General features: G+C 44.2%; 1 protein-coding gene across 2 annotated transcripts; it reads left to right on the forward strand.

Annotated features, from left to right (window-relative positions):
* Nucleotides 1–3,260: 3,260 nt before the first annotated feature.
* LOC129837878 (polyhomeotic-like protein 1) lies at nucleotides 3,261–11,968 on the forward strand. Of its 2 annotated transcripts, none has more exons than XM_055904371.1 (15): nucleotides 3,261–3,410; nucleotides 4,052–4,173; nucleotides 4,586–4,699; nucleotides 5,491–5,556; nucleotides 5,681–5,824; nucleotides 5,913–6,077; nucleotides 6,210–6,291; nucleotides 6,421–7,133; nucleotides 7,224–7,362; nucleotides 7,614–7,774; nucleotides 7,879–7,945; nucleotides 8,334–8,421; nucleotides 8,584–8,755; nucleotides 10,383–10,626; nucleotides 11,033–11,968. In XM_055904371.1, the coding sequence occupies exons 1-15, from the start codon at nucleotides 3,365–3,367 to the stop codon at nucleotides 11,182–11,184; spliced, it is 2,475 nt and encodes an 824-aa protein (XP_055760346.1). In that variant the 5' UTR covers nucleotides 3,261–3,364; the 3' UTR covers nucleotides 11,185–11,968. The 2 variants fall into 2 exon arrangements, with proteins under 2 accessions (XP_055760346.1, XP_055760347.1); XM_055904372.1 differs by having other exon boundaries at nucleotides 3,298–3,438.
* The last annotated feature ends 374 nt before the right edge of the window (nucleotides 11,969–12,342 follow it).

Below are 12,342 nucleotides of genomic sequence, written 5' to 3' on the forward strand. Positions count from 1 at the left end.
CCCTTGCTGAGAACAGTAGACTTTCTGAAATGTGCTACTGTTGATAGGTCGTTGTGATATGTTGTACTGTACAATTTAGCCTTTGTCAATGGCAGATACTGTTGTTGCTTGAGTCTCCACCTTAGTTCCCACTGCTGTATGTCATCCTGAACTGGATTGTCCTGTTTGGTGTGAGAGCACATCACACTCTCTCTCTCGCTCTGTCATGTCAGCCTTGTATTTGGAGTTGTGTCTTCAGGTGTGCATGAACTTTATAGAATGTGAGTCCTCTTACTCTCCCTCTGTTTCTTTAAATTATAAAGATTACACATTTTTTCCTTATATTTTGTATAAAATAGCAATAGCAAACAAAATAGCAAACAAATAGTAGACATTCTTCTAAATCCCTGAAATAGGTAGGCAAAGCAAACTTTAATGACACACAAGTATAAAAAACGAATGAGTTTCAAAAGTATTGGGACAGTGATAATTTTTGGGGGGGCTCTTTACTCCAGCACTTTGGATTTGAAATGATAAAATAAAGTGCCGACTGTCACGTTTAATTTGAGGGTATTTCCATACATATCGGGTGAACAGTTTAGAAATTACCACACTTTTTGTACATAGTCACCCCATTTTAGGAGACCTAAAGTATTGGGACAAATTCACTTATATGTGTATTAAAGTAGTCAAAAGTTTAGTATTTGGTCCCATATTCCTAGCACGCAATGATTACATCAAGCTTGTGACTCTTCAAACTTGTTGAATGCATTTGCCATTTGTTTTGGTTGTGTTTCTGATTATTTTGTGCCCAATTGAAATGAATGCTAAATAATGTATTGTGTCATTTTGGAGTCACTTTTATTGTAAATAATTATATAATATGTCTCTAAACACTTCTACATTAATGTGGATACTACCATGATTACGGATAGTCCTGAATGAATCGTGAATAAGGATGATTTAGAAAGTTACAAACGCACAAATATCATACCCCCCCAAAAAATGCTAAACTCCCCTCTTATTTTCATGATGTGAGAAGTTAGCATGTCTTGGGGGTATGCTATTTGTCAACAGCATTGCACCCCCCCACAGCAACTCGCCCAAGCCTTCCCCATTTCTCCTTCTCCCAAATCCAGTCAGCTGATGTTCTGAAAGAGCTGCAAAATCTGGACCCCTACAAATCAGCCGGGCTAGACAATCTGGACCCTTTCTTTCTAAAACTATCTGCCGAAATTGTTGCAACCCCTATTACTAGTGTCGTCTGAGATTCCCAAAGATTAGAAAGCAGCTGCGGTCATCCCCCTCTTCAAAGGGGGGGGGACACTCTTGACCCAAACTGCTACAGACCTATATCTATCCTACCCTGCCTTTCTAAGGTCTTCGAAAGCCAAGTCAACAAACAGATTACCGACCATTTCGAATCCCACTGCACCTTCTCCGCTATGCAATCTGGTTTCAGAGCTGGTCATGGGTGCACCTCAGCCACGCTCAAGGTCCCAAACGATATCTTAACCGCCATCGATAAGAAACAATACTGTGCAGCCGTATTCATTGACCTGGCCAAGGCTTTCGACTCTGTCAATCACCACATCCTCATCGGCAGACTCGATAGCCTTGGTTTCTCAAATGATTGCCTCGCCTGGTTCACCAACTACTTCTCTGATAGAGTTCAGTGTATCAAATCGGAGGGCCTGTTGTCCGGGCCTCTGGCAGTCTCTGTGGGGGTGCCACAGGGTTCAATTCTTGGGCTGACTCTCTTCTCTGTATACATCAATGATGTCGCTCTTGCTGCTGGTGAGTCTCCGATCCACCTCTACGCAGACGACACCATTCTGTATACTTCTGGCACTTCTTTGGACACTGTGTTAACAACCCTCCAGACGAGCTTCAATGCGATACAACTCTCCTTCCGTGGCCTTCAACTGCTCGTAAATACAAGTAAAACTAAAGGCATGCTATTCAACCGATCGCTGCCTGCACCTGCCCGCCCGTCCAGCATCACTACTCTGGATGGTTCTGACTTAGAATATGTGGACAACTACAAATACAAATAGGTGTCTGGTTAGACTGTAAACTCTCCTTCCAGACTCACATCAAACATCTCCAATCCAAAGTTAAATCTAGAATTGGCTTCCTATTTCACAACAAAGCATCCTTCACTCATGCTGCCAAACATACCCTCGTAAAACTGACCATCCTTCCGATCCTCGACTTCGGCGATGTCATTTACAAAATAGCCTCTAATACCCTACTCAATAAATTGGATGCAGTCTATCACAGTGCCATCCGTTTTGTCACCAAAGCCCCATATACTACCCACCACTGCGAACCTTACACTCTCGTTGGCTGGCTCTCGCTTCATACTCGTCGCCAAACCCACTGGCTCCAAGTCATCTACAAGACCCTGCTAGGTAAAGTCCTCCCTTATCTCAGCTCGCTGGTCACCATAGCAACACCCACCTGTAGCACGGACTCCAGCAGGTATATCTCTCTGGTCACCCTAAAAACCAATTCCTCCTTTGGTCGCCTCTCCTTCCATTCTCTGCTGCCAATGACTGGAACGAACTACAAAAATCTCTGAAGCTGGAAACACTCATCTCCCTCACTAGCTTTAAGCACCAGCTGTCAGAGCAGCTCACAGATTACTGCACCTGTACATAGCCTATCTATAATTTAGCCCAAACAACTACCTCTTCCCCTACTGTATTTATTTTGCTCCTTTGCACCCCATTATTTCTATTTCTACTTTGCACTTTCTTCCACTGCAAATCTACCATTCCAGTGTTTTACTTGCTATATTGTATTTACTTTGCCACCATGGCCTTTTTTTTGCCTTCACCTCCCTTATCTCACCTCATTTGCTCACATTGTATAGACTTATTTTTCTACTGCATTATTGACTGTATGTTTGTTTTACTCCATGTGTAACTCTGTGTTTTTGTATGTGTCGAACTGCTTTGCTTTATCTTGGCCAGGTCGCAATTGTAAATGAGAACTTGTTCTCAACTTGCCTACCTGGTTAAATAAAGGTGAAATAAATAAAATAAATACAATTATTCACGATTCATTCAATACTATCCTGGTAGCATCCACCTTAATGTATAAGAGAGGATTTGACAGGTGCAATGTGGAGCTATTGCCATATTACTAACACCTGTCAAATCGTCTTAAATCTGCACAATTGCATGGGGTGTAGGGTGTAGGGGTTGATTTTAGATTTGCCTACTGTTCTGTCTCTGATGCATCTCAATGACGTAATATTTGGCGCCGGAAAAGGAATGGTAAAGATTGAGAGGGGGCGGGATTTCTCTCATCTGCCTCACCGTTGTTTGCTTCACACAATAATCAGAAAAACATCACCAAAGATTCCTTCCAAAAGCAAATGCGTAAAACGTTTACGGATAAAAGCTGGATTTTATATTTAAAAGGTAAAAAATAAAGGTCCAGGAGATTGAGGTAAGAGAAAGAGTTCACAAAGCCTTGCAATTAACTTATTATCTAGCTCTAGCTTGATAGCTAGCTAGCTATGCTAACGTTAGCCAGATGGACTATTGCTGCAATGATCTCGCCTAGGTTTTGTTCTAATTCAACATTGCCAGTCATTGAAAGTAAATTATATAGCTATCTAATATCAAACGAAATTGTCTGTCCTTCATTTTGAATGTCTAATTTAACGTTTTAAACGTTTGGAAGAGCACACTTGTCCGTCCATGTTCTCTCCTGGTGCATCCCTTTCGGTCATCGATCATGTTGTTGACAGCCAGCCGGTCTCCTACCGCTAATGACAATTTCACCCATTGCATTCGCTAGCTAACAATAGCAACAACATAAAGCAAGATATAGCTTTAACAGTTATGGCCAGTTAATTTATAGATTAGATTAGAGCGTGATACCTGGGTAGGGGTCTATTGAGGTCAAATGTCTGCTACTGAGAATATAGATTTCTAGTTAATAAAATTGCTTTGCAATTGTTATGGTATATATTTTCATATAAGAAAGAAAAAAGTATTATTTGACAGTACTGTAAGATATTAGTGCATGATTTGATTGACATCTGTGTTTTGTGCAGAGAGCATGGATGCAGGTGATGACCAGAACACGGGCTCTACCAATGGGAATGCTCCGTCTGCTGGGAACTCCCGCCCTCCCCAGATAGCCCACATGTCTCTGTATGAGAGGCAAGCTGTGCAGGTGAATTATTATTATTATTTTTTTTAAGCCTGCTGCATGAATTATTATCTTTGACAATAGGGCGACTGTCTGCACTGAATGTTGAACTACTAGCCTTGCCTAGGAATGACCAGTCAAGAAGAGCATGTGCATACTGGAGGGTTGCTGGTATCAAATCCTAGATGCCATTGCCTGCAGTTGTGCCCTGGAGCAAGGCACTTAACCCCCCCCCACATTAACAGCACCCCGGGTGCCCAGTGTCGCAGCCCCCCGCACCTCTCCAAAAAATACCTGTATGTGTGTCTTTCGTAGTGGTTGGGTTAAAAGCGGAAGTCAGATTTCGCTTGGACCTTGTGTGTATTTGAACAATAAAGTGATGTTAATCTTAATGAATATGATGTTGAGGATGATGGTGGTGATTTGTACTCTCTAGGCCCTTCAGGCGCTGCAGAGACAGCCGAACGCAGCCCAGTACTTCCAGCAGCTCATGCTGCAGCAGCAAATCAACAGTGCCCAGCAGCTTCACAACCTGGCTGCCGTGCAACAGGTAATAATAACGGGTAGCACAACAGATAATAACACAATGAAAGGTAACAGAACAGGTAATAACACAAACAGGTAACACAACAGGTAATAACACTAATGGGTAACACAACAGCTAATAACGCAATAATAACAGGTAATAAGACAATTGCAGGTAACACAAGTAATAACACTATTATACCATGGCATTGTTGAATACTTGTTTCTGATGGGCTTGAATGGCATTCTAGAGCATGCACTATTTCCCTATAACACACTGTAGAATTCAATGGCTATAGTTCATTCTTGCATGTTCTGTTTGAGCTTCTTTTGAAAGCAAAAGTTGAATTGAAAACATTGGTATTGTTGAATTCGATGTTCATAGCAGCAAGCTAGGTATGACGTTTTGGTTAGCTAAACTAGCAAGTCTGTTTGTTTACTAAGACAACTGTGGCTATCTATTAAACTTGCTAGCTACTTCAGTAGATGTTGAACACATTTCTACCGTCAAATTAACACATTTCTAGCGCCAAATGTGTTAAATTATAGCCATGGTCTAAAAGGGATAATCAACTCGGCACTTTGCGTTCTCTGGAAAATAATGCAACCCTGTGGAACGTCACTTCCACTTCGCTAGCGCGTCGCGGAGCACACCTTGCACGTCATTCATTATTTTCCATAGAACACATAGCCCCTCGTTAATTATCCCTTACATAACAGGTAATAACACTAAGCAGAGGAATGCACTGCACTGTCACAAAACGTTCAAAGTTGTTACTTTCTCTTGACCTCTTTCATTTTGTGTTTCTCTCTAAGGCCACCCTTGCTGCTAGTCGCCAGTCCAACTCTCCCAACCACAGTGTCTCCCAAGCAACCACCACTGTAAGTTTCACAGTCAATAATTCAAATTAAACGTGGCAAGAATTGTTATCCTGAATTGCAGTTTCTTAGCTTTCTTTGAGAGTCCTGACATATGGCAGCGTCAACATTTTCCCTCTTGTCACAGGTCAATCTGAGCACCACCTCTGGGGGAGGGACCATGAGCAATCCCCGCCCACTCGGCCCTGCCACATCAGTGACATCATCAGCTCTCAGCCAATCAGTGCTGCTGGGTGGGAACTCAGCCGGACAGGGCCAGATGTACCTGAGAGTGAGTTGAATGAGGAGAAGACTGATGTTTTTGTCAATTGAGAAGGAGCCTCTTTATATTCAATAACCTCTGACCTATGAGCCCACAGGTCAACCGCTCCCTCAGGGCACCCCTCGCAGCCTCCCAGCTCATCTTCATGCCTGGTGGCACAGCAACGGCTGCTGTAGCGACAGTTGCACAGCAACAGCCTCAGCAACAACAGCAGCAACAGGAAGTCCATCCCACCTCCAATGCCCAATCTGACAATGACCAGGTAGTGACCACTTCCTGTTGTGAGAAGCATTTTTTTCTCAGTCAACAGTTGTCTGCAATTAAGATTTTGCACAGATAATATTGTTTCTAATTGTTTGCCTTATTTTCTCTCTCACTCGACTTACTCTTTCAGGTGCAAAACCTGGCTCTCCACTGTATCTCCACTCCCAGAGTGGCCGCAGTGAAGACGGAGTTTCCAGACAGGAGAGACGCAGGTGAAAGGACTTATCTTTGCCTCCAATATGCAGACACAATTCTCTATCAATTTGTGTGCCACTAAGATGCAAAGAACTGTGTCTCTCATTCCAACTTTAAACATGCTTTAAACTCTCTCCCTTTATCAGCCAACTATTCTCCTAGTCAACAACAGCATCCTCAGCAGCAACAGCAGCAGTTCTCTCAGAACACCCAGCAGCAGATACAACCCCAGCAGCAACAGCAACAAATGGCCAACAAACTGACTAGCTACACTCATCCCACTACTCTCCCCAGTATAAATGTCAAGACTGGAAACCAGCTGAATATGGCCCCAACCGCTGCCACCTCAGTTCCCGCCTCCTCTCCCACGCTCCCTCTCTCCCAGCTCCTCCTCTCCCCCTCAGGCCTTTGTCAGGCCCGGGCGGTAACCACGGTTACCCCTGCTGCCACGGTGACGCACATCCTAGTCCCCACCTCCAACGTTCCTACCTCCTCTCAGGGCTACCCCATAGGTTCAGTCGCCCCCAAAACTAACGTCAACACCCAGACCTTGGTGGTGCAGCCACTGCAGCAGTCCAACACTAACATGGACAAGGTGAGCCACAGCTCTGGCCCTGTGCACATACAGCCCAAAACCTCACAGGGTCACCGCTTACCTGTCCAGCTGCCCCCACGCCACCCTCCCCCTATCCTCCCGGCTCCGCTCAACACGGGGGGCCATCACCCGCCCCATGTCCCAGTCCAGCTGGTGGGAGCTAGGCAGGGCTCAGTAGGAAACTCCCAGGCTTTGGCACAGGCCCGAAGCTGCTGCCCCCAGGACAAAAGCATCGCTATAGCCTCTACTGGAGGGAACACCACGGTAACTCTCTTAGAAACTAAAATAGTTGGGATGTGTGTGTGTCTGTGTGTGTGTGTGTTAATCAAAACTTGTCTCTTCCTGTTGCATTAGGCAAAGCCTGCAATTGGCTCATTGAAGAGGAAGTCGGAAACTGATGCAACCAATGAGATGGCAGTCGAACCTTCCCAAATTTGCTGTCCACCAATGAGAGATTCTGCCCCTCTATGTCCCGCCCCCATGTTGGACTCAGGTAAGATGTCTGAAGATATAATGTATGTTCTTGTTTAGTTGAATCCTATCTAAGGTTGGCGATTGCTTGATACAAGGATTTAAGGTTAAGTTGTAAAACACAGCATGATTCATATTTGGTAAACTCATGTTTGTTTTTTGAATCAATAGTGTAAATTCATGTTTGTTTTTTGAATCAATAGTGTAAATTCCCAAATTCCCACACTCTTTTCTACCCTGGTTCCCTCACTTTCTCTCGCGCTCTTTCTCCAGCTCCTAAAGCGGTGCCAGCCTTCTCCTCTCCCCCCACCCTGTCTTGGGGGGTGGGGGGTCAGGGAGACAGAGCCCCTCTGCCCCAGGCGGTGGTCAAACCTCAGGTCCTCACCCACCTCATAGAGGGTTTTGTCATCCAGGAGGGAGCTGAGCCTTTCCCTGTGAGTTCACATACCTGGCTAGCACCTAGCTACCTGCTTACCATGGATCAGGTTTGCACAGAACTTATCCTTCTCTAACAACCAAACCTGACATTGATTAACAGGTGACTGGGCCAGTGAAGGAGCCTCTAGCCATGAGTGTTCAACAGGCTGACAATGGAGGCCCTGCAGGTTAGTGGGTGGTACATTTTCTACCTTCCTTAAAGAATACACTCTATACTAGCTGACTGATGCGCTAGCCTTTTTAAAAAATTGATTTTGCCTCTGATCCAGTTGCCTGGGAGAAGTTGCAGTACTATAGCTCGATTCTGCCTCTGATCCAGTTGTCTGTGAGATGTTGCAGTACTATAGCTTGATTCTGTACAGTAGTTGTCATCCCTAGCATTGGAGGCTGGTGGGAGGAGCTATAAGAGGACAGGCTCATTGTAATGTGTTTGACAACGTTCCATTTATTCCATTCCAGCCATTATAATGAGCCCGTCCTCCTACAGCTCCTCCCACCAGCCTCCTCTGACCCCTAGTCATCTCTGTACTAACAGTCTGACTCTCTCCTCACCAGTGTTGAAGTGTGAGTACTGTGAGAGCTTGGCTCCAGCTAGCCAGTTCAGGGGCTCCAAGAGGTTCTGCTCCAAGACCTGTGCTAAGAGGTACCCTAGCCACCTCACCTGTCTTCTCACTATATCACACACCTCTCTGACCAGAACAGATCTACACTTTAAAGTCAGCACTGTTGACATCACATTTTTGTCCTGGGTGCATCCAACAGTATTGACTCCTTGTTATTACCTGCTTTGTCCACTCTCCTCCAGATACAATGTGAGCTGCAGTCACCACTTCCAGGTTAGTAGGGGGCGAGCTTCTGCACGGCCGCCTGGTCCTCCCGTTCCCCCAGACAGCATCGTCAGACGCAGGGGTCCTCGCAGGAGTAGCTCGGAGATCGCCTGCGCTAAAATAGCCGGCAGACATTTGCCTGTCAAGGAGGTAAAGTGGAAATTTCTGATCCATGAAATAGAAATGTTGTTTTTTACTCTCCTCCTGTTTCAAGTTTGAATGTCACATACACAAGTACAGTGAAATTAGTTTCTCACCAGCTCTAACCCCAACACTGCAGTAATCAATAACAATGTAATACCAAAAATAACAAGGTAGAACTGAAACACACCAGATAGAAAAATAAGAAGAACATGATAAAGTAAGTAAGCATACTATACTGAACAAAAATATAAACGCAACATGTAAAGTGTTGGTCCCATGTTTCATGAGCTGAAATAAAAGATCCCAGAAAATGTCCATACCCTCAAAAAGATTATTTCTCTCAAATTTTGTGCACACATTTGTTTACATCCCTGTTAGTGAACATTTCTCCTTTGCCAAGATAATCCATCCAGCTGACAGGTGTGGCATATCAAGAAGCTGATTAAACAGCATGATCATTACACAGGTGCACCTTGTGCTTGGGACAATAAAAAGCCAATCTAAAATGTGCAGTTTTGTCACACAACACAATAGATGTCACATGTTTTGAGGGAGTGTGCAATTGGCATGCTGATTGCAGAAATATCCACCAGAACTGTTGCCAGAGAATTTAATATACATTTTTCTACCATAAACCGCCTCCAACGGTGTTTTAGAGAATTTGACAGTATGTCCAACCGGCCTCACAACCGCAGTCCACATGGTGTTAAATGGGCGAGCGGTTGGCTGATGTCAACGTTGTGAACAGAGTGCCCCATGGTGGCGGTGGAGTTATGGGAAGGTATAAGCTACAGACAATTTTTTTATTTTATTATTTATCCATTATTTTACCAGGTAAGTTGACTGAGAACACGTTCTCATTTGCAGCAACGACCTGGGGAATAGTTACAGGGGAGAGGAGGGGGATGAATGAGCCAATTGTAAACTGGGGATTATTAGGTGACCGTGATGGTTGAGGGCCAGATTGGGAATTTAGCCAGGACACCGGGGTTAACACCCCTACTCTTACAATAAGTGCCATGGGATCTTTAATGACCTCAGAGAGTCAGGACACCCGTTTAACATCCCATCCGAAAGACGACACCTTACACCGAGCAGTGTCCCCAATCACTGCCCTGGGGCATTGGGATCTTTGTTTAGACCAGAGGAAAGAGTGCCTCCTACTGGCCCTCCAACACCACTTCCAGCAGCATCTGGTCTCCCATCCAGGGACTGACCAGGACCAACCCTGCTTAGCTTCAGAAGCAAGCCAGCAGTGGTATGCAGGGTGGTATGCTGCTGGAACAATAAACACAATTGCAATTTATCGATGGCAATTTGAATTCACAAAAATACAGTGACGAGATCGAGACCCTTTTTTCTTTTTTTTGCTATCTGTGACCAAAAGATGCATATCTGTACTCCCAGTAGGGAAATCCATAGATTAGGGCCTAATGAAGTTATTTCAGTTGACTGATTTCCTCATATGAACTGTAACTCAGTAAAATCAATGAAATTGTTGCATGTTGTGTTTATATTTTTGTTCAGTGTGTATGTATAATACATACATACATACATACAGGGTCAGTTCCAGTACCATATTTAAACTGCAGGCCTACATGTATGACGCTCTTCTCTCTATGATTGGCTGTAGTGTCGTTCTGAGTCCAGTCGCTCGGAGGATGTGTCCAGCTGTGACGAGGAGGAGGAGGAGGAAGAAGATTCCCCATCACTCTCCCCTAGCTCCTCCCTCTCCTGCCCTAGGCCCGCCCACTGCGATCCCCATTTGGACGACTCGGCTCAAGGCAGCCTCCCATTGGACGAGGCCAACTTCCTGTCTGGGAGCCCCGCCCATTGGGGTGTGGAGGAGGTCTGCAGGTTCATCTCTTCACTACAAGGTCAGTACTCATTCATTAACAGTCAATGAAGTAAACAATGCATAAAGAGTCTTCATAGGGGAATCTGTAAAAATGGAACCCATGGCCAACTGGTCAATTAGATCAGGGTTTCCCAAACTCGATCCTGGGGGCACGTTTTGGGTTTTTCCCTAGCACTACACAGCTGATTCAAAGCTTGATGATGAGTTGCTTATTTGAATCAGCTTTGTAGTGCTAGGGCAAAAAAAACAAAGTGTGCACCCAAGGGGGCCCAAGGACTCAGTTTGGGTAACCCTGAAATAGATCAAAGAAATCCAACAGTTCTGGTTTGTCTATAACCCACGCCAAAGTGTATTTTAGGTTGATGTTCATTCCTAGTGAGCAGTCCCTTTTCATAGCGTATTCACTCTCTCTCCTCCCCTCCCAGGTTGTGAGGACCTGGCTGCCCAGTTCCTGTCCCAGGAGATTGATGGACAGGCCCTGCTGCTACTCAGAGAAGAACACCTCATCTCCACCATGAACATCAAACTAGGACCCGCCCTCAAGATCTGTGCCTTCATCAACAGCCTACGAGACTGACGAGGGAAGGAGGAGGAAGAGGGGTTCCAATGAACTTCAAACTGAGACCCACACTAAAGACTTGTATTAGTGACATTCAAGCCTGAGACCAAGACTGAAAGGGAGGGGAAAATGGGGGTTGATTTTAATCATAAACATCAATCATTTTAGAAACTAGATAAAGAGAAGGGGGTTGAATATAGGTAAGAGGGGAAATAATTAGGATATGCTTTGACTTTCCTGGACATTGAATGTGCAAAAAAATCTGTTAGTTATGAGTGAGAGGTGAGCATGAGCATCTGATAGTCTGTCTTTAGAGTGTTCATGTTTGTGAGGTAAACTGACAATGTATGGGTGAGTTCGTGTGTGTGTCTTTCAGGAGAAACATACTCATGTGACACTACAAACGTGGTCACCTACAGTAACCGTGGCTAGCTAGCTAGGACAGTTCAAGTTGCCTTTTTCTACATTTCAACGGTGCTATAACCATAGTGTTATTATTGAAAATGGTCCATTTCACTTTTCTTTTTACAAAGTGGATTTGTAATGTTAATGTAGATGCCAGGCTCTAATCAAGTGTATGAAAGGACATTAAAGAGCTTTAATTAACAAATAGTTTTTTTTTTTTCACCAGATACGACTGTTTTATAGCTTTTATCTTTTGTACTACAATCAAATTTCTTATTTTGGTGTGGAAGTTTTTCATGGAGAGGATGTAGTGAATATTAGTAACTGACTGAACTACCTGAATATGGGCATTTGTCCTGAGAGGAGAGGTACTACCAATAAACACCTGTTACTGGAACTATGCTATTTAGCTCTGAGTGTTGTTTGTATATTGCTGCTACAGATTCAGGGCTGTTCAATGCCGGTCCTGGAGGGCTGAAACACTTCTGGTTTTTGTTTCTACTTGGTAGTTAATTGCACTCACCTGGTGTCCCAGGTCTGAACCAGTCCCTTATTAGGAGAGGATGAAAACTAGAAATATTTCAGCCCTCCGGGACCAGAATTACACTGGACAAAAATATAAACACAACATGTAAAATGTTGGTCACATGTTTCATGAGCTGAAATAAAAGATCCCAGAAATGTTCCGTAGGCACAAAAAGCTTATTTCTTTCAAATTTTGTGGATAAATTTGTTTATTTCCCTGTTAGTGAGCATTTCTCCTTTGCCAAG

Source organism: Salvelinus fontinalis, chromosome 38 (assembly GCF_029448725.1).
Source record: "Salvelinus fontinalis isolate EN_2023a chromosome 38, ASM2944872v1, whole genome shotgun sequence".
Classification (NCBI taxonomy): domain Eukaryota; kingdom Metazoa; phylum Chordata; class Actinopteri; order Salmoniformes; family Salmonidae; genus Salvelinus; species Salvelinus fontinalis.